This window comes from Eucyclogobius newberryi, unplaced genomic scaffold, assembly GCF_026437365.1.
Source record: "Eucyclogobius newberryi isolate DKJ021-1_F unplaced genomic scaffold, fEucNew1.0.hap1 SCAF_17, whole genome shotgun sequence".
NCBI lineage: Eukaryota > Metazoa > Chordata > Actinopteri > Gobiiformes > Gobiidae > Eucyclogobius > Eucyclogobius newberryi.
Window position 1 is genome coordinate 12,642,706 of NW_027315801.1, and position 22,113 is coordinate 12,664,818.

At 41.9% G+C, this 22,113-nt stretch overlaps 1 protein-coding gene across 1 annotated transcript; it reads left to right on the top strand.

Annotated features, from left to right (window-relative positions):
• The first annotated feature begins 32 nt into the window (after nucleotides 1–32).
• On the top strand, nucleotides 33–7,114 carry ptpn1 (protein tyrosine phosphatase non-receptor type 1). Its single transcript, XM_072449212.1, has 10 exons — nucleotides 33–102; nucleotides 217–517; nucleotides 927–1,017; nucleotides 1,103–1,203; nucleotides 1,297–1,395; nucleotides 1,516–1,653; nucleotides 1,749–1,958; nucleotides 2,319–2,480; nucleotides 3,287–3,441; nucleotides 4,149–7,114. Exons 2-10 carry the CDS (start codon nucleotides 461–463, stop codon nucleotides 4,420–4,422), a joined length of 1,287 nt encoding a protein of 428 aa, XP_072305313.1. The 5' UTR covers nucleotides 33–102; nucleotides 217–460; the 3' UTR covers nucleotides 4,423–7,114.
• Nucleotides 7,115–22,113: the final 14,999 nt, after the last annotated feature.

Here is a 22,113-nt window from a genome sequence, read left to right on the forward strand (position 1 = left end):
CGTGTACGTCTGGTGTACGTGCGCGCTCCCTGCCCGTTACGCACGCCTTCTTCCGCGCGTGCCCGCCGCACTGTCTCCGGTACAGCCGCCGTAGTAAAAATGGTAAGTGACTTTTCCACGAAGTTCCACAGCTGACGTCTTCACCGACACGTCTGCTGAATGCGCTGACTCGTTAAATGTGTTGAAAAGGCTGTAAATGATATTTTCTCTCCCCAGACGCGCAAGTACGGCGGCTTTTACGCGTAGGAGGAGCGTGTTTGCGGCGTGTTTCCGCTGAGCACAGGCCGTGAGTGAAAGGTTTACACGTACTCTATGAACCTTTACTCGGAATTACCGACTAGTAATAGATTAGTTTCCAGCCATTGACCGGTGCCGGATAAAGTAGAAGTAGTTGGATTGTTGTGCAACACGAGGCCTTTTGGGTTTGGAAGGAGCGACCGCGTTTGGACTGAAAACTGCGATGGAAGCCGAGTTTGAGGACATCGATGAAAATGGGAGTTGGACGGAAATCTATCAGGTAAGGAAAGGATCAAGGTGGAAGTGCACGAGGCTGCACTGATTACAATAAGGCAAAAGACGTGCGTGGTGTTCTCAACTGCCAGACGTGTTTGAAGCCAGTGGAAAGAGTTGGATTACATGTTTCTATCAACACTTTGGCCTGTTTGCACCAGTAAGGGTTTGGTTCATTGGGGCCCCATTAACAGCTTCCAAGACTACAATTCTCACATACAATTGAACAGCCACAGACTTGTATATAAACTCAAATTAACCTTATTATTATTTAGAATGGCAAGACAGAATAATTCTGTTTTTACATACTATTTTCTTTAGTTAGTGGTGGCAGTGTAAAAACTGGTTCTCAATAGTTTCTTTTTTCAGTGCTGACCATGTATCTAATGTAAATGCCATTTGTTTTGCTGCTGTAGGATATTCGACAGCAGTCGTGTGATCTGCCATGCAAAGTTGCCAAACTACCTGAAAACAAGACTCGGAACCGCTACAGAGATGTCAGTCCTTGTGAGTATTCCCTCTTTCCTTCTCTCTGGACTTTTGCTGTTGGTGATTAGGCTTCGGGTCATGGTTTCACTGCTGTTGCCCACAGTTGACCACAGCAGAATACATCTGCAACTCGGTGCTAATGATTACATCAATGCAAGTTTAATAACCGTGGAGGAGGCGCAGAGGAAGTACATCCTCACTCAGGTGAGAGCACCAACAACCTTACACTTTCAATGTGATTGAGGATAAAGGCAATAATCTGCAGCCTGAATGTGATATGTGTTATATGTTTTCCAGGGACCCCTTCCAATGACATGTGGTCACTTCTGGGAAATGGTTTGGGAGCAAAGGTCACGAGGTGTGGTGATGCTCAACAGAGTCATCGAAAAGGGCTCGGTAATTCTATAAATAATACACTGTTTTTTATTCCAACATTAACATATGTATGTGTATTTGCATAAACATGAATTCAACATTTTTACATGTAGTAGTTTTCAGCATTGTCTTTGTGCTCAGATCAAATGTGCCCAGTACTGGCCTCACAAAGATGAAAAGGATGCTGTTTTTGAAGATACCAACTTTAAAGTCATCTTTGTTTCTGAGGACGTTAAATCGTACTACACTGTTCGCCAGCTGGAGCTGGAAAATCTATGTGTAAATATCATCAATATCATATCATATCATCAAATCCATTTTCTACAGGGGAACAATACAATGAGGGACTCATTCTTCTTCTGATACTTTTACAGACGGGGGAGTCTCGTGAAATCCTACACTTTCACTACACTACTTGGCCAGATTTCGGAGTACCAGAGTCTCCCGCCTCCTTTCTGAACTTCCTGTACAAAGTTCGTGAGTCGGGCTGTTTGAACTCTGACCAGGGCCCTGTGGTCGTCCACTGCAGCGCCGGCATCGGCCGCTCCGGGACATTCTGTTTGGTGGACACCTGCCTCCTATTGGTTTGTATTCAATCATGTGTGAATCCTTTTTATTAGCTGCACAGTTGGGCTGAGTGCTTGCCCTCCAACTGAAGGGTAGCTAGTTCAATCCTTCCAAGTGCTTCCTATCATTGTCTTTTGGCATGACTCATTTCTCCTCTGGATTCAGCAGCAAGTACTTTTGACTTTGAAGTAGAAAGGATGAGCCCTGCTAAAGTCATGCAGAGTAAACATGTTTTTTAGTTTAAGTTCTAAACCTTTAAAAACAAACTAAAACATTCTTGAATTTCTGAATCAATCCAGAGTTTGTGTCTATATAGTATCCATGAAACGACAACATTTAAAATCCTTCCAGTAGAACTGAGTGTTGTGGCTCTGCAGATGTCCGTGCGCCGCGATGCTTCGTCTGTTCGTATTCGAGATGTTTTGCTGGAGATGCGGCGTCACAGAATGGGCCTGATCCAGACGGCAGACCAGTTCCGGTTCTCTTACCTCGCTGTGATTGAAGGTGCCAAGTACATCAGTGGAGGCAAAACTCTACAGGTAAACCCTCCTCTTTTTACAGTGCAACTTTCACACACTATTAATCACATTTGTTTGTATTACAACCATGTTTCCTTTAATCTACAACATTGGAGAAAGTAAAGAGGTTCTAAGTTACAAGATGTATAGTTTTTGGTGGTTTTGATATTGTGGCGTCTTTATTTTGAATGACTTTAGACACTTCTCCGTGTTCATTATGTCTGACCTTTATGCTGATGATCACGTTTGCGGTTCAAAGTGCAGCCGTGTCATTTGTTGTTGTAGAAATGTCCGAACCACAGCTGATGGCAAAGATTAGGACTGTTCTGATATTTGAGCAGTTCATGCAAATTTCCTTTCGAGTTTACATTGGGACTAGAACCAAGATGGCAGCGGGTCCGGCACGAATCGATTTAAGTACTGGTTCGGTGCGCCCTGGAAACGGAAGAGGATTTATAAATGACCATCTGTCCCGTGGAGAAAACGCTAACAAACGAGCACTGACGCCTCGCTGGTTGTGGTTTAATGCTGAAAAGTAGTGATGGGACAAGATCTCCTGAGATAAAATTGTGCACACGTGAGAAAATGAGTTGGTGTTTATGATAATTTGCTGAGTTACACGACTTGAAGAAGCTGTAGTTCCAAAATAACAATGTTACAATGACGGCAAAAACATGAAATCAAAAGTCGTGGGGCCAAAACTGTGAACTAACCCGCACAAGTTGTTATTATCCGTCTCATGAGAATTGTCTTTCCATTTGTACATGGGTTCCCAAATAATGTTTTTTTTCCCCCTGATACGAAGTAATCTATTTTGTACCTTGCAGGATTCGTTGAAAGAGATTTCGCATGAAGAAAACGAGCCTCCAGAGTTCACGCCGCCGCCGCTGCCTCCACTGCCTCCACCCAGAGTCCCAAGACCAGAGCAGCACTTTCTCCCCAAAACCAATGAGGTCACGCAGCAGATGGTCGACTGCCTTGGGTAAAGCTGTACAAACAAAATAATGAATCATTTGATATTTAGGCTGTTTGTGAGTGTACAAAGTGCTGGTGTTCCACTCTCTGTTGGAGCAGAAGATGTTTTTATCTTTGAAAATGGTCAATATCCACAAACGTGACTCAACACTGAGCTTTTATCGAGCGATTAGGTCCATTATCGCGGCATCGTTCAGGATGAACGATTTAGGGTAAAAGCAAAACAAAATGACAACATACAAATGTTTAGTTTTTATGGTTTTGTTTTTGGAAATGTGTAGAAATCTTAATCCTGATTCAGATCCTTCATTATCCTGCTTTATTATGTTATTTATGTTAAAAACAGCCATTTTACCATTCCCCAGCAGTATGGCACACATTTATCTACAGCTAGAGGAAGGGCTGCAATGATTAATCGAATAATCGTGACTATAACAAATAATCGTATTTTGATCGTTGCAATCTGGACTTAACAGACTCTAAAACACACACAAAAAGACAGATTTATAACTATAAAGTCATAGCATTATTGATACAAAATGTAAATTTGCGTGTGCGCGTAAAAAAGACAAAGTGTACAAATCCATGTAGGAACTTTCTATCCATTACGATAACAAAAGCATCGTGAAATGAAATGAAAACTGAATTGTAATAAAAGTCGCAGCAGTGGGTAAAATAAATGCTTTGACTATATAATATATTTCTATCATCCAGGTCTTCAAAAGAGCCAGAGTTGCGACAGAGAATTGTTCCCGATAGGGCTGATCATGTTGACGGCCGTGTTGGAATCCACGACTCTACCTCAGAGAAATCCACCCTGTCCCAACACCACCAGGAGGAGGAGGGTGAGACGGAGAAGTGTCCCGAACAGGAGGCGCTCGAGGACTTTCCAGAAGCGGGAACGTGGTCGCCCTTCTTCACCAACGTGTGCCTGTACACCGCTGTGGCCCTGAGCGCGTACGCCTGCTACCGAGCCTATTTCCACTGATCTGTCCTTCCTCCCCCTTTTTTTGGGTTTTGGTTTAGCTCCTCCCGCTCCGCCCTGATGGAGTGGACTGTGACGGACGCTCTCACGACAGTTTTAACCGATGTAATTGTGCGTCAGGTCGAGACTGGGGCCTGGACCAAAGGAGACGTATTATGCATTCATCCTGGCTTTGAAAAGGAACATCTTCTGGACGTAGACGGTGTTGATCATTAAAGGTGCGCTGTGTAACTTTGCTGGTGGAGGCTCTGATACCTGCTTGTCCCCATGGAGATGACGTGAAAACCTACATAAGGCCATTCAATGAGTTTGTTTTTTTAGTTAATTATGCCAGTTTCTGATGATGGTTCTCGGTTAAAACATTCCCGAGCGAGCAATTGATTTGAGGTAATTTAACAGAATCTTTCATTATTTGACACATTTTCCTTGATTTAATGGCTTAAGACAAAATGGCTACCAACACAGAACGAGCAGATGGATCTTTTGTATCGAAGGCAACTTTAAAAACTGAAAAGTGCACTTCCTGGTCGGGCTGCAGCGATTAATCGACCGGCAGTGACTAGTTGACTATTGAAAATATAATAATTTCATAATCATAATTTGATCATTGTAATAGTTATTTGGGCTATACAGACTCTAAAGTACAACATTCGGCATTATTAAATCAAGTTGTTAAAAAAGAACAAGCTATTAGAGATTCTCTGTCTTCAGTCGCCATATTTCCGCCATTATTTGTGTTGTATAATGTATTTAAAAAGTCTCGCTGCACAGTAGAAGTAATCCTTTGACCATGCAGCCCTACGTCCAGCTTTTAACGGCTCATATAGAGAGTTATGCTGCGTTCAGGTTCTCCTCGGGGAAATGAGAAGTCTTAGCGTTCATGTGTTTCTTATCTCTGAGTTGGGATTTTGATGCGACAGTGTCAGAGTCGGCTGTTTAACAGAGCAGACCAGTAAATGTTGTTAGCTTTTTGAAAAACATCCTCCTATTTTTGCTGTAGCTAGCTCACGTTACATCTTCAATAAACAGTGTTGTCAGGTCTTTTTGCACATGTGTTGCTCGCTGACCGTAAACCTCTAAATGTTGCAACGTTCAGTCAATGAGCTCAAATGTTGAAGATGAATGAACAAATCAGATGATATTTCTCTGTCAGGTGTTTGCATAATATGTCTCTTTAAAGCTGCACTAGGGAACTTTCCCTGTCAAGCGTCTCCAGGGAGATGATAGTACTTTGACTATTGAGCAGGCGACGTCCTCTTTATGTGTCATGTCTGTGGAAAGAAGCCCTTGCTCACAGTTGAAATGCAGGTTTTTCAATTTTTTTTTATTTTTTAGCAAAGCTTAATGCAAGATACATCCGTTTAATGCCACACTGTGGAACATTCCATAACATCTCCATCGAGACAAGCAGGTGACGGAGACTCTACCTGAAAGGTTACGCATTGCGGCTTTCATTTTAGGGCTGGCATGAAAGAAAAACTGCCAGTCCTCGTTCAAACCCCCCAAAAAGCGTTTTATTTTCATGAATGTGTTGACGCTCAGGGCTTTAATTTTTCAGGTGTGACGTGAAACCGAACGGAGATACAATAATGTACAGAAACGATCGAGAAAAGAGAACAGGCCCTAACTATTTAAAATGTGTCTGTTTTATACAATACCAAATAATGTGTGTTCCAGATTGTTTTATTTGGGTCGTCACGATGTAAAAAAATTTACAATTATTGTGTAAAGCAACAGTGAATTTATACAAACGCCATTATTAACGACAAGACCAGCTTCATTATGTCAAACCACTTCACCTCTACCAATTTATTTTAAAAAATCTGATTAACTGTGAAGTGTTTTGTCCTGACATCCCCAAAATATTAATTTTGATTGTAAAGAGCTGATTCTAAAAGAGAAGCTCTGATATCAGCGGATGCTCACGGTTTATGCGCTGAGGGGTGAAGTTGTTTCTGGTTTCAGACTCCAAAAGCGTGACTTGGATGTGTAAGAGAACTGTGCCGCAGCTACTACGTCCTGTACTGTATGTGTGTCTGTTGTTTATTTCGCCAGCAATACAAAAACTCAATACCTTTTTAAGACCCTTTACCGGACGACTGGGATCTGAACAGGGGAACCAGGGATTATGAATGGGGCCGAATGAACTTGGAAAAAAATTCTTAATTGCAATTTTTCTGAACATTTCTTTTTTCCTCAAATTTTTGAAGCAGCCCAAAACGTTGGCATTTGACTGAACAACTTAGAACCTGTTTCATCCAGGTCTAAACAACAGGTTAGCAGGTTTTATTCTGTTCTGACATTGTCCTACCTAAATAACCACAGCATTTGAGATTTGCTCATTGTGACCATTTAAATTGCAATTTTGATTTTATTTCCATGAATCATTCAGCTCTTAATAGTGAACAAACCAAAATCCCAACACCAGCACTGCAACTTGTACTATATGCTGTTTCTAATTGTGTGTAAATTGACTGTTTATTCTGAGCTGGCAGTGGCATTACATCTTTCCTTTTGAGCATGCTGCATCTGTCACTTGGCGGGTTTGTCTGAGGAAGAGGGATTTGTTTTGAGCTGCTAAGTTTCAGTTTTACGACTGGAAACCTCGTGGAGTCTGACAGCTGTACTTCTCATTCGAATGTATTTGTCCCGTCTGAGGACAGGCCCATATTAAATATATATTTTGTGTAATCAATTCCAGTCTGGATTGGTTTTATTTAACCTGCATTCTCATGATAATGTTATCTCAATTTGAAAGCAACAGTTTTATATTGTCTATAGTAGGAAGTCATGATTCAAATTTTAGTTTAACGCGATTTAACGATTAACATCACAACAAAAAAAATACTGTTTGTCTTTGTTTTCTTAACATATTACTACTCCTTATGTGACCTACTTCATGAACTAACATTTTCTGAATGATTAATTTGACTTAACTTTTTTGAGCAGAAGGGACTTAATTTTGCTTCTAATATCGTCACATTTCTTTTGATTGGACTAAAAAAGACCAAATTTAGTTTAGTAGTATATTACACTTTTCTAAAAATATATTTTTTTAAACCAATTTATTCTAAAAATGTCATGATTATAATTTGTTTTAGACTTTACGATTATATTGCAGCCTAAATAATCTTAATAATTTTAGTAATCTTGACAGTCTAGTCTATTGCTGCTGTTTCATATGCAGTAACTAATGTTTAATATTTTGCTGATGTAAATTATGACGTCATCCATTTGATTCTAGCTAATTCAAATCAAAGGTCACCCAGTAAAGTATTTTCAAGTTGTTTTCTGTCTAAATCCTTGATTCCCTAGAGATGCACCGCTTTGCCTGAAACCCAATTCAATATTTATTTCAAAAAAGTTTCATGGTTCAGATTTCGAGTAAGCGCAGTCTTTCATACCTCAGAGAAAACGTCTCAGGTCAGATTCCTGGTCTTTTCTGCAGACCTTCTATGTGGCGTTTGCACGTTCTCTCTGTGTCTGCATTGTTCTTACTGTGCCTCTCCACAGACCAGACCTGTAATTTGGCCATGGTGGCATTATAGCCTTTTGTCTCAAAGGGTTAAGGTATATATGTCAAATGATTGATCTATTTATTGGTTTATTTGAATAGGGACAGATGCAAAAAGAAGAACCAACTGCATCATTGTTCATTCTGGATGTGCCACTCAGAGTGTACAGTTCCTATCTCAACAGCAGATGGCGCTCTGGGTCTGGCTTCCTGAAGCTGTTTTTTACTTTGCCTGACAGTTCACCACCACTTTTATGTTTTATTTATCCAGGAGACACACAAAGAGACAAACATGACTCAGGGACACACGGTTTGAGACAAAGTTATAGAATGACTTAAACACTAAGATGTTGAACTGTGAACGTATGTGTTTATATTCACACAGATGGGGCAGGTCAAATATATGATATAGTTGTTATAGCTATATTATGGGCTTTCTTAAGGTTAAACTTTAACTTTTTTGATATTGTTGATGGAAATCATTCATACAGGGATACAAACAACTGCCCCTACACCACATCATAGACATCCAAATGAGAAAATATAGAAATAAAGAGCTGTATCGCTTTCAAAGTCAAAAGCTGGGGTGTTTTTCATTTCAACTCAAGCACCAAATTTATCACCAGCACTAAAACATGACTAATATTAGCCATTCCCATTATTATTAGTAAGAGTGTAAAAATATATTAAAGCTTGGATGCAAAATATTGACTGAACCAACCCAATAAAGAGCAAATTCTGGTATTTCCAAAGAATAAAGCATCAAAACAAAAAAAATTATGTAATATTTTATGGTAATTTAGATTTTGACCCACTTCATTGATCCACAATGAAAATTACTTGGACATAGTACCTCACACATTACAATATAGAAACAAAAAGCCAAAAATAAATGGTAAAAAATGACAATATTTAAAGTAGTCCACCTGCAGCTGGTGTAAAAAGAAACGATGCAAAGAGGAAAATGATGACAAAATATGATCTATTACATAGGGTGAGTTGTTTTACAGTTGCGGGGTGTAAATACTTTTATTCATGCCCAATATTTAAATACTTCAATCTTCTGGACATGACTTATCGAGATTAAACCAGGTTTGTAAAATAATATCTACAAAGCACACCCAATAAAGACATAATAACAAACTGAACACAGACCTGGCCAGTTTTGGTTTACAAGAGGGAATGGCACACGAGAGCAAACATTGGTGTTGAACAAACGATTTGGCAATGGCTGTGCGCTTCCTGTTGGGGAAACAGGAGGAATGTGCTGGTACACGCTGTACAGGAATGCCACGCCGTGAGTAAGAGCACTCCCGACTCGAGCTGTGACGTGGAGGAAAACTACAATCAAGGTGTGACCGGAACCCAAAGACACAGGCACTGCTCTGAGTCATGTCCAGAGGGAGGAGGCATGATGTGTACTCGAGTAAGAGTACCGTTACTTCATAATTCACTATCGCATATGGGATGAGTGACGACGGAGGTCATTCATTCCACTGGTTCTGTGGAAAAAGCAGCTTGTCTCACTGCTTTGAGGTCATGAACAGATATACTTTGGTTTATAAGTTTATTGCACCACAAATAAAACAGTAAAAGACGGTCTGAAGTCTTCTTTAAGTCTAGACTTGACACTGCGGCCTCCTTTTTTGCCTTGATACTTGCACCGATTCTCTAAGTCTGTGCATAGAGAAGAACGGCATGACAAGGAGCAAAGTTTTTTTTTTACATTAAGAAGTGCCTTGTTTGTGTTAGGAACTACAAAATATGCAGCTCCACGGTGGAAATCTCCTACCGCCCAATCCCTCAAGAAGAAGACGTACAATAGTGGTCCAAGAAATTACTCATATCAATAAAAAAAAAGAAACTACTACGGTAGCCAAGTTTAGCAATGTATTTTGAATTGTATTATATTATTACCCAAGTAAAAGTAAAACGTATTGAGTGCAAAAACTAGATGTAGAATTGTATTTGTTTTATTAAGGCAATGTGATCAATAATATTTTAATCAAGATTCAGTCATTTCTAATCATCAATGATCAACTCTTTATAAGTGATCGATTGTCAGTAAAAGCAATGATGAAAAGTGTAGTTTGCGCTCCGAAAATTCCAAGTGAAAGCCATTTTTATTGGTTTTAATAAGACGCAAAATAAAATGCAAATCGTGTTCAATCAAAAGGAGGAAACTGCATCAAATGTATGTAATTGGGGGAAAAGCACATGTGCCTGTCTGAGTGTGTCATCGTGCAGCGAGCGCACATCACACTCTCTGAACGTCTGTGATGACATAGGTGTAAATGCTGTAGTACTCTGCAGTTGTGATGGACCCACGGCGTGTCATGAGTTTGTCCTGCTGACTCCTGAACTCTGTGTCCTCCTGGGGTTAGACATTAACCTGGGACTACACAAAAGTCGTCCTTTTGGAGAGAAGGAGCAGGGGCTTTTGACACTATCGCCTCGCTCGATTTTAGAACTCTGTGTTTGGGCCATAAAACTCCTGCCATGGACACAATAAATACCTTTTGGAGGCAGGGAAAACAGGCATGGCAAAGAAATGGATGACAAAAACCACACCAACGATCATATAAAGATAGTTGTTATGGGAAGTGAAAAGACAACAAAGAGTGACCAAAGTGAAAAAGTAGCATCACACAAATGATTAAAAACATTTACAAATTAAAAACAGACATTTAAGAATAGGGCAGAATCTACTTGAATTAAAAAGCCCAGACAATTTTTGAAAGATTCTCGCTATTTCTTTTTTGTTCTTTTTTAAATTTAGCAAAAAACCCTCTGTGTAACCAAATGAAAAAACCTGATTCTTTCTGAGTTTTTCTGGATTCATTGAGAAAGTGTCACTGTTCTGTTGTTGTTGTTGTTGTTGTTGTTGTGTTGCTTTTAATTGCGGTTGGCAGTCAACTGAAAAGGTACATTTACCCCCGCCTACTGTAGTTGTACGTCGTCTGTAGTACGTCGTCTGTAGTACGTCTTCTGTAGTTATACGTCTTCTGTGGTTGTACGTCTTCTGTGGTTGTACGTCTTCTGTGGTTGTACGTCTTCTGTGGTTGTACGTCTTCTGTGGTTGTACGTCTTCTGTAGTTGTACGTCTTCTGTGGTCGTACGTCTTCTGTGGTTGTACGTCTTCTGTGGTTGTACGTCTTCTGTAGTTGTACGTCTTCTGTGGTTGTACGTCTTCTGTGGTTGTACGTCTTCTGTAGTTGTACGTCTTCTGTAGTTGTACGTCTTCTGTAGTTGTACGTCTTCTGTAGTTGTACGTCTTCTGTAGTTGTACGTCTTCTGTGGTTGTACGTCTTCTGTGGTTGTACGTCTTCTGTGGTTGTACGTCTTCTGTGGTTGTACGTCTTCTGTAGTTGTACGTCTTCTGTAGTTGTACGTCTTCTGTGGTTGTACGTCTTCTGTGGTTGTACGTCTTCTGTGGTTGTACGTCTTCTGTGGTTGTACGTCTTCTGTGGTTGTACGTCTTCTGTGGTTGTACGTCTTCTGTAGTTGTACGTCTTCTGTAGTTGTACGTCTTCTGTAGTTGTACGTCTTCTGTAGCTGTACGTCTTCTGTTGTTGTACGTCTTCTGTGGTTATACGACTTTTGTAGATGTACGTCTTCAACGTTTTTGTTTTACGCTTTACCGTATGAATAGAAAGAGCAGGAGGATGGTCTGATTAACACTATTTGTTGGGTTTTGACAATTGAAATCTGAAGCTAATTTGACAAAAATGTGTTTTAGGCAGAATCATTATAAAAAGTCTTATTTTCAGTCCTTTGATTTGTTGTTTTGGAGTTCAAACTGAGCCTGATTCATATCCAATACGTCCAGCAGCTTCATCAGATGTGGACAAAAAGGAACAAATTAAGAAAATGTCCCGTCATCGTAACAGGTTAAAACTTGAACATTAAAAAAGAAAAACAAAAGAGAGGGAGAGAAGGAGAGGGAGGGAGAGGGAGAGAGCGTGGGCCGACCATTGACAGTAAATGAGACTCAGCCCAGATTCTCAGGAGTCAAGATCCAGAAATTCCAGAGAGAGAGAGGTTTATTAGAGAGACGTCACGAGTCACTACACACACACACACACACTCACACACACACACTCACACACACACACACAAACTCACACACACACAAACACACACAGAGTTTTCCCATCTGTTCAAACTCTGGGACTTTCAGTATCGATTTGAATAAATATATTTAAATATAAATTATAGTTTTACACCAATTGAGCAGGTATTTGTGGATAAAAGTAGAAAAGGCTGTAGAAAGTGACAGAAAGTGACATCACATCTCATTCAATCCAAAGTTTATGAATAATTTACACAAAATACATGACTTTTTTTACCCTCTAAACAGTAATTCAACAAAATAGTCACTCTCATATATTTTTGTTTGTCAAATAAAAAAATGTGGCATTAAATGAGTTTTTGCCCAGTGTTTGCTGGGTAATTTCATAGTGTGATATCATCAATTACAAACAGGAAGTAAAATTAAAAACCTGAAAAATTAGCTATTCTTGGATACCATTTTTATAATTTTTAGCCAAATTTTAAATGTATTTATCTTATATCTCATCTGTCATAGGCACAGATGAGCAGGCATCCTATTATGTTTCAGAAATTAAGATATTGTGTATGCAATTGACAACACATGGCACAGTACTACTAAGCTATGCTGTGATATTAAAGCTATACAATACCTTCATCTTAATAATCTTGCAGTTTTAGTGGACAAACTAATCTTCCTGGCAGCTTTAGTTGATGCAAAACAGTGAATTATTGTGCAGAAAAAGCTTTTTAGTTTTGTTCTTTTAAACTAAAGTTGAATGGATTTTAATAATGGAAGCATTGTAGAAATATACTTAATGTCTCTGTCTTTGTTTGGTTAATGTCTCTGTTTTTGTTTGGTTAATGTCTCTGTTTTTGCAAATGAACACTTAACGTGCCTCTGACAGGTTGGAAAATTAAATAAATATATTTAGAATTTAGCTAAAAATTGTAAAAATGTTATATTTGTTATATTTATCATTTCACTTCCTGAAATGGGGAAAATTACCCAGCAAACACTGGGCAAAAACTCATCTAATGTCACAATTATTTTTATTTGACAAATATATATATGCGGGCGACTTTATTTTGCTGAATTAACATTTAGAGGGTTTCTAACTTTCTTGGATATATAACAATAATGTACAGCCCTGCTTTGAAGACATATTAAAACTAGGCTGAAAACGATGACGTGATATCAGATCTGAAGCCACCAGCGGCTTCACTACTGCTGCGCCTCCGACTCTAGATGTTTTGATTAGCTGCACTTGTTGCATCATTGCGGCGGCGCTCGCCTCAGATATCCGAATAGACACTTTTGTAAACACATTGTTTTTCACTTGAGTGGAAACGGCGTGTGCTCGTTGCAGTTGTGGGTCACTCATCTCCAGTGATGTCTGTGTTACGTGCGTCCCTCGTGAGCACTTCCTTTTCCTCTTCCTGTTGCTCTACCATAGCTGCAAGGACCTTCTCTCTCTTACGCTCCCTCTTTCTTTTTCTCCCTCTACATCGCCTCAGTCTCTTGCAGCCACTCTCTCTCTTTTTCTTCTTCTTTGTATCTATCACGCTCTCTCGTTCCACTCTTTCCCTCTTTCTCACTCCAATCCCTCTCTTTCTCTTCCTCTTTCTTGCCTCTTTCTACTCTCTTCCTCCCCTTTTTTCTCTCCATCGTCTCAATCTCTTGTACCTTCTCTCTCCCTCTCTCAATCATCTTCTCTCTATATAATGTCTAAACCAGACATATCCATGCATTTGTCTCCAGTACATAAGACCACTGTAACAGTCAGAGTCAGGACTAAACATGGACCGGCCTCCTGCTGGTGCCAGAGTCAGGACTAAACATGGACCGGCCTCCTGCTGGTGCCAGAGTCAGGACTAAACATGGACCGGCCTCCTGCTGGTGCCAGAGTCAGGACTAAACATGGACCGGCCTCCTGCTGGTGCCAGAGTCAGGACTAAACATGGGCCGGCCTCCTGCTGGTGCCAGAGTCAGGACTAAACATGGACCGGCCTCCTGCTGGTGCCAGAGTCAGGACTAAACATGGACCGTCCTCCTGCTGGTGCCCAGAGTCAGGACTAAACATGGACCGGCCTCCTGCTGGTGCCCAGAGTCAGGACTAAACATGGACCGGCCTCCTGCTGGTGCCAGAGTCAGGACTAAACATGGACCGTCCTCCTGCTGGTGCCAGAGTCAGGACTAAACATGGACCGGCCTCCTGCTGGTGCCAGAGTCAGGACTAAACATGGACCGGCCTCCTGCTGGTGCCAGAGTCAGGACTAAACATGGACCGTCCTCCTGCTGGTGCCCAGAGTCAGGACTAAACATGGACCGGCCTCCTGCTGGTGCCAGAGTCAGGACTAAACATGGACCGTCCTCCTGCTGGTGCCCAGAGTCAGGACTAAACATGGACCGGCCTCCTGCTGGTGCCCAGAGTCAGGACTAAACATGGACCGGCCTCAGTCTCACCTCACCTGTCCTAGTAAGTTCTGCAAATGTTATTTGTAAAGCCCCTTTCACAGACAGAAGTCACAAAGTGCTTCACAAAAACACAGAATAAATAATAAAACACAAAACTTACAGTGAGCGATACACTTAGAATAATATGCAGCAAAATCAGTCGCTAAAGCAACTGTAATTAAAAGGCCTGACAGAATAAAAAGGTTTTGAGCTGACCCTTAAAAGCAACAACAGAATCCAGTGAATCCAGTGAGCGAGGAGAGTGTAGGGTGTGAGGGTCTGATCCAAAGACCTCAGTGAGCGAGGAGAGTGTAGGGTGTGAGGGTCTGATCCAAAGACCTCAGTAAGCGAGGAGAGTGTAGGGTGTGAGGGTCTGATCCAAAGACCTCAGTGAGCGAGGAGAGTGTAGGGTGTGAGGGTCTGATCCAAAGACCTCAGTGAGCGAGGAGAGTGTAGGGTGTGAGGGTCTGATCCAAAGACCTCAGTGAGCGAGGAGAGTGTAGGGTGTGAGGGTCTGATCCAAAGACCTCAGTGAGCGAGGAGAGTGTAGGGTGTGAGGGTCTGATCCAAAGACCTCAGTGAGCGAGGAGAGTGTAGGGTGTGAGGGTCTGATCCAAAGACCTCAGTGAGCGAGGTGAGTGTAGGGTGTGAGGGTCTGATCCAAAGACCTCAGTGAGCGAGGAGAGTGTAGGGTGTGAGGGTCTGATCCAAAGACCTCAGTGAGCGAGGAGAGTGTAGGGTGTGAGGGTCTGATCCAAAGACCTCAGTGAGCGAGGAGAGTGTAGGGTGTGAGGGTCTGATCCAAAGACCTCAGTGAGCGAGGAGAGTGTAGGGTGTGAGGGTCTGATCCAAAGACCTCAGTGAGCGAGGAGAGTGTAGGGTGTGAGGGTCTGATCCAAAGACCTCAGTGAGCGAGGAGAGTGTAGGGTGTGAGGGTCTGATCCAAAGACCTCAGTGAGCGAGGAGAGTGTAGGGTGTGAGGGTCTGATCCAAAGACCTCAGTGAGTGAGGAGAGTGTAGGGTGTGAGGGTCTGATCCAAAGACCTCAGAGAGCGAGGTGAGTGTAGGGTGTGAGGGTCTGATCCAAAGACCTCAGTGAGCGAGGAGAGTGTAGGGTGTGAGGGTCTGATCCAAAGACCTCAGTGAGCGAGGAGAGTGTGTAGGGTATGATCCGATGTGATGTACACAGGGACCGGACCGTGTGAGTCTCTGAAGGTCAGGAGTGTTTCCTGTAGGAGACCGGCCAGTGACGGGCTTGAGAATGAGTGAATCCTCGCTGCAGTGTTCTGGACCAGTCCTCCCTCTCTCCTCATGTCCCTCCTATCTCACTCACTCACCTGTCCTCTCTCCCCCATGTCTTTCCCTCTCTCTCTCCTCTCTTTATACAGCTTTCCTCCTTCTCTCTATCTCTCCTCTCCCTCACGTCTTTCTCTCTCCTCTTCTCTCTGCCCTGTTCCCTCTCTCCCTCTTTCTACCCTGTCCCCTCTGTCCCTCCTCTCCTTCACCTCGTTCTCTCTCCCCTCGCTCCCTCCTCTCTTTCTCTCTCTCTGCCCTTTTCTCTCTTTCTGTCTCTCTCCTCTCCCTCACATCTTTCTCTCTCCTCCTCTCCCTCTCATCTCTATCGCTCTCTCTCCTTCCTACCACTTTCTCCCCTGCCCCCTCTCTCCCTCACATCTTTCTCTCTCCTCCTTTTTCTCTCATCTCTTTCACTCTCTCTCCTCTCTCCCTCTTTCTCCCCTGCCCCCTCTCTACCTCCTCTCCCTCACGTCTTTCTCGCTCTCCTCTCTTTCCCCTCTTTCTCTCTCCCCCTCACATTTTTCTCTCTCCCCTTGCTCGCCCCTCTCTCTCCTTTCTTTCTCTCTCTCCCTCACGTCTTTCTCTCTCATCCGCTTGCCCTCCTCTCTTTCTCTCTCTCCCCTCTTTCTCTCTCTCTCTCACACCCCTCTGTTTCTCTCTCTCCCCTTTCTCTCTCTCCTTCACGTCTCTCTCTCTCTCCTCTCTCGCTCCTCCTCTGTTTCTCTCACGTCTTTCGCTCTCTCTCTCTCTCCTCCTGTAGGTCACTGCAAACCCTCGAGCAGCTTCGGTGCTTCCCCTGTGCATGCTACCTGCCTCACACTTCCTGGTGGCAAACGCAGCTTCGGGTTCTGACGACATTTGTCACCGCGGCGTCCAGATGTAAACAAACTTCACCACAGGTTCTCCGGGTTACAGCTCATGTTTATAGTGCAACTGTGGAAAAGTACTGCAGTTTTTACCTGTGATGCACAATGCACTTGGTCTGGTTTGTGCAGACGATTCTCAATGACGTGTATTTTGTTTTCTTTATTCAATACTTAGAAGTGCACCATATGTAAACTTCCTAATTCAGGGTGCGCCGGCTGCTTGCCTCTATTGTGATGTTCTTTGTCTGGAGTGTTCCACAGTCTAGCATTTATTTACCTTGCTTTTTTCCAATTACAGGTGGTTTTATTGCTCAAAGATTCCCTAAAAAACATGAATTCCTACTCTCCACAGATCTGACCTGTAACTTGGCCAGCTGATTGTCTCAACTGCTTGATGAAAAGTTAGCACAGTTGCCATAACAATCAAGAATTAAAAAGTACATATTACATATTTTGTGTGATTAAAAAACAAACAGGAAGCTGAAACCCACGAACAGAAAAAAGAATAACATCTCCATGAAGACAAGAACCCACTAGGAAAATGACATAGTGCACCTTTAAAAACCTCACGCATGCATCAAAATATAACAGATTTACTGTTGTCCAAAGTTTTAACTTAAAAACATTCAATATAACTATGGAAATGTGAATTTGAAAAAGGATATTTGCTGATGACACAAGCATATTTTTTTCAAAGCCTCACAGCAAAACAGTCTGGGCTGGATATTCATGTGGTTCACGCTTTTTTGAGAACTTTTCCCCCGTTCAAAAGCAGTATAATTTAGTTTTAAATCGTTAATCACTACAGCAACTATCCTAAATTCTCATCATTCTGAAACCAAAACACCAATGTCGTTAAACCCAAAGTCTAATGGCTGAGTAGTAATCTTTATAACCTGTTTCCTTATTTCTAAACTCCATTATTTACACATTTATTGGTGCTGTGGGTCATTTGCAGCAGACTGACTGAATGTGTTGCATCAGTGACAGAAAAGCAGGGTAAAGGTGAAGCGGTGAACGTGAGGGTGGGCACAGAATAGGCTCGACTTCGGTGTTTTTGAACCATTTCTAAACCTGCAGTTTCCTGTTTGGGGGAACATGTGTGTCAACCGCTATCAACAACACAAACCCGGTGCATACGAAAGCAGCGATTCAATGCAACCACATTTTCTGCGGCGCGTCCCACTGTCCATGACATATTCTTATTGTTCTAAGTCAACTTTTTCCCCCACATTTTGGCTTGATCCACAACTGAACTTTGGCCCAGATGATTCAGTCAAAACTCAAATGTTATTATCTGATATTTTCACTTTCCATTAACACACATGAAATGATTGGGTTGAGTACCAAGATGTTGAAGATGAAGATGTTTTTGTTTAAGATTTCGATAACTGCACTTGTAATAGCCTTAATAAAACATGAGCAAATTATTTATTAGGAATTATTCAGGCTTAGTAGTTACCTTATTAAGTACCCAAACTCCTTAACCTGACCCCTTAATCAAGTAGTTAATAAGCCCGAATAATTCTGAATAAACTGTCATTGATCATGAAAAGACTTTGTTCATGTTTATTAAAGGAGACTTAATTATGTTGGTTTTCCCCTGGTCATTTTATTAGAATTAGAACATAAGTAGACGCGCGTCCAAAAAATAAACTCACCAGCAGACGCGAGTCCGAGGCGTCTAGTGCACATGCGCAGTGTAGGGGTTGTTGTGTTTCCCTCTGTAGCTGTGCGATGACAGGACAAGTGGAGAAAGTGGCTTTGGTTTATTAACTTTTCAAAGTCCAAAAACTAAGGCGATGGGCTCCGGGGCCCGTCTGGGACCCGCAGATACAGAGAGGTGAGCAGAGTTTAGTCAATATAAATTTTTGCTCCAAGAGGTGCATCTTGAGGATTTTTTTTTATTGTTGCAGGGTTCGTTTTGGGTCTTCTTCCGGGTCATGCGTAGCACATCACCGGAGCACAATCTCTGATTGGCTACTGCGCGCGTCTGCCGCAGAAAAACTTGAGCTTTGTTCAACACCGCTCTGGACGCTTTGGATGCTCAACCGCCCCAGACACGCCATGTCCGACGCTCAAAATGCAGGATTCACCCTGCAAAATCACTCAAAGCGTGTCGCAAAAACGCTGGACGTCTAAGACGCGCGTCCACATAGACTTTGAATTTAAACTGGGAACTTTGACGCGGCGGTGTGAACGCCCCTTAAAGGCGCAATGGACGATTTTTCGGCGATTTGAGAACTCAGGCGAAAGTGCGCATGCGCACTCCCCCGTGCAGACTGATACAACACACACGTGCATTTGTTTATTAGCGCAACGGATCCCATCGGATCTCTCATCTCCCGTAGATTTCCGTCTTCTTATGAGTCAGCTCGAACTGTCTTTCTCCGTCTTCATTTTGTCCCGTACACTGAGGGAACTATATTATCATAGATCAATGCGTTTAGACACGCGGAAACGTGGGATGATCCGCTCGCGGCTGCAGGTGAGCAGTAGGTGCGTTTTATGATTGATACGTGGCAGGACTAATCGGCAGTCCACGTCACGAGGAAATAAGACTCAGATTTGGGCCAAAAAAATCGTCCATTCAACTTTTAACAAGCAGTGGATTGTCATTTACATGTTTTAATTTTTCAAAAAAATCACACTAAGTACCTGGTTAAATAAAGGTTAGTAAATACAAGTACATGGATGTGGGCAGGGATAGGGGGTAGGTGCAAATAGGTATTTTCTGAGCATTCAAGCCTCAACTGCAGGGGGACAATACAGAATTACTCAATCACTCAAACTACAACTATGATTAGGCTAATGGTGAGGAAAGACTGTAGAAACCAGGTTAAAAGTTCATTCAAGTTGATTCAGCATGAAGCGCCCCCTTTAAGGCTAATTAAGGTGCAGTCATTAGAAAGTGATCCCAATTTCAGCTTTTATTGAGAGAAGAGTAACCAGTGTGAAATGGGGGTGAAGAGCAAATTCTCCCGAGAACAACTGAGGCGACGGGGCCAATACTTTGCTTTGCTTCTGTATTTTTCTAAACTAAAAATGCACTTTGAAAACACCTTGCCCTGCGGTTCATGTGGTTTATGGATAGCATGACAATAAACAAAACAGAAATCAAATAGAGAAATCTCACTTCCACGACAGTCAAATTTAGGGACCAGTGGGTCAAAGTAAAACTCTGGTCATCTAGGAAACTTTTATGAGACACAAAGAGGAACAATCAAACATGTGACACTTTCTGTTTGAGACCGCATTACTACAACAAGTCCAAGACAAAGAAAGTAAGCGATGAAGATGGTGGCCTATGTGCAACGTGAGACGGCATATTATTATTCACCAGAGTGAACTAAATATGCATATTCAGTCTTGTATGTTATCGAAGGCCCTCAAATCATTTGTTTGTTCAGGCTCCTTGGATGTTGCAGAAGGCTTGGGCAGTGACAATGACCGCAAGTCCCTCCTGCGTCACTTTGCCTGTGCTTCTTACAGTCATCTTCAGGCAGAATAGCAGAAGTGAACTGCGATGTTGAAATCCTGGTTCAAGTTGGATCAAATTCTGTCAGTTTACCGTAGCCGACACGCCTCGATTCCCGCTATATGCCGTGAACCGGAAATGCGGTGGCAGTTTTAAACACGATCGCTGCAAAAATGAATATTCAGTGGGTTTGAGTAGTTTGGACTCGATAGCTTTCTAAATCTATAAGGTACTTCTTTCACTAAATTAAGGTTAAGCATCTACAAACACAGTAGCACAGAATATTATAAGAGAGTAGGCTTGATTAGGCTACATTAAAAAAAAGCACATACCATATAAATTACTATTTCACGTGTTAAATATGGGAGAAAATTAGGCTACATAGTGGTACTAAATATAACAACTTTACTAAAACCAGTGGATCATGCATTGGATAAATCAAGGACTACAGATGGAAACTAGATATTTAACTATAATCTGATGCAGAACGTCTCTTTTTTTATGAGCTTATTGTCTCATGTGCATTGTCACTGAACAGAACTAAACTAAACTAAACTAAACTGGGCAGAACAGAAATATTTTGTACCAGATCAAAATTGGGTCTAAACTGGGACCTGACCAGAACTAAACCAGGACTAGAAAAGGGCCAAAGCAATGCACACTAAAACAAACCACACGTACACTTTAATTACCATGTTATGACCAGCCCATGGAGGACCTTAGCACCTTTGTCTCTTCTAGAAAAATGTCTGGAGCCGCCCCTGGCAGAGATGTTCTCAGGATCCAGACAGGTCCTTTTCATACAAAACAAAACAGTGAGATTGAGTCATATGAAGTGGAAAAAACATAATTTGTTTTTTATCCATAGAAGAAATGAAACTCATTATTATAATTTCTATTTTGAGGGTTTCGATTTGTGAATTATGACTCAAACGCAGCCAGAACAGCTGTATTTAAACAAGCCGCTTCTTCAGATAAACATTAACATAAAAGAAATGCAACACAAACAGAACTATGTCGACCACGATAATACAACTCTGCCGACAATACAAGCACAGAGCATATTTAAGTGTCATTGTTTTCTGCTGATAAAATGCATCTTGAGTTGAGCAGTTGTGGCTTGGTTTATTCTTTATTATTGAGTAACCAAGTCGATTCTTCAATTTATCCAAAATACCTGTAGATAATAATGATCATCAAAGCCTTCTAACTACTTTATTTTTATATTTACGAATGGCTGGATTTTCTTACCTGTCTGAAGATATTTAAGATATATTTGTTGCTGTTATCAAGTAAAACTACCTGCCAGTGAAGTTAGAAAACTTCACATACAATTGGAATTTATCCACTGATCATTTTAGTGTTTGATTTGAACTATTCCAAACTAAATTTTCTAGTGGTTTTAGTTATTTTGCTGCTTAACTTTACAATGGCTGGAAATGGCTTGGATTTGTTTGGGAAATAGAAGTAAAACAAGGAGGAATGAAAAATGTATATTAGTACATGAGGCATTGCAAAAAGTTTGATATTTCACAACCGCTGTACACATGTTTCAGGTGAGCGGAGGCCGGAGATTACGGACAGACACGGCCCACTGACGGTAAAGCGAGGGAGTGGGACGGCCTAAACTTTACAGAAAAAAGGTCATGATCCTTTGTGGGAATTTCCCTGTCAGTGTGGAGCAAGGAGAGAACAGAGGAGGGAGGAGAGAGAGGGGAAAAGAGGAAGGAGCAGGGACTGAGAGAAGAGAGCAGGAGGGAGAGAGAGAGAAGAGAGGAAGGGGGAGGGACAGAGAGAAGAGAGCAGGAAGGAGAGAGAGAGGGAAGAGGGGAAGGAGCAGGGAGAGAACAGAGGAGGAAGGAGAGAGAGGGGAAAAGAGGAAGGAGCAGGGACAGAGAGAAGAGAGCAGGAGGGAGAGAGAGAGAAGAGAGGAAGGGGGAGGGACAGAGAGAAGAGAGCAGGAAGGAGAGAGAGAAGAGAGTGGAAGGGGGAGGGACAGAGAGAAGAGAGCGGGAAGGAGAGAGAGAAGAGA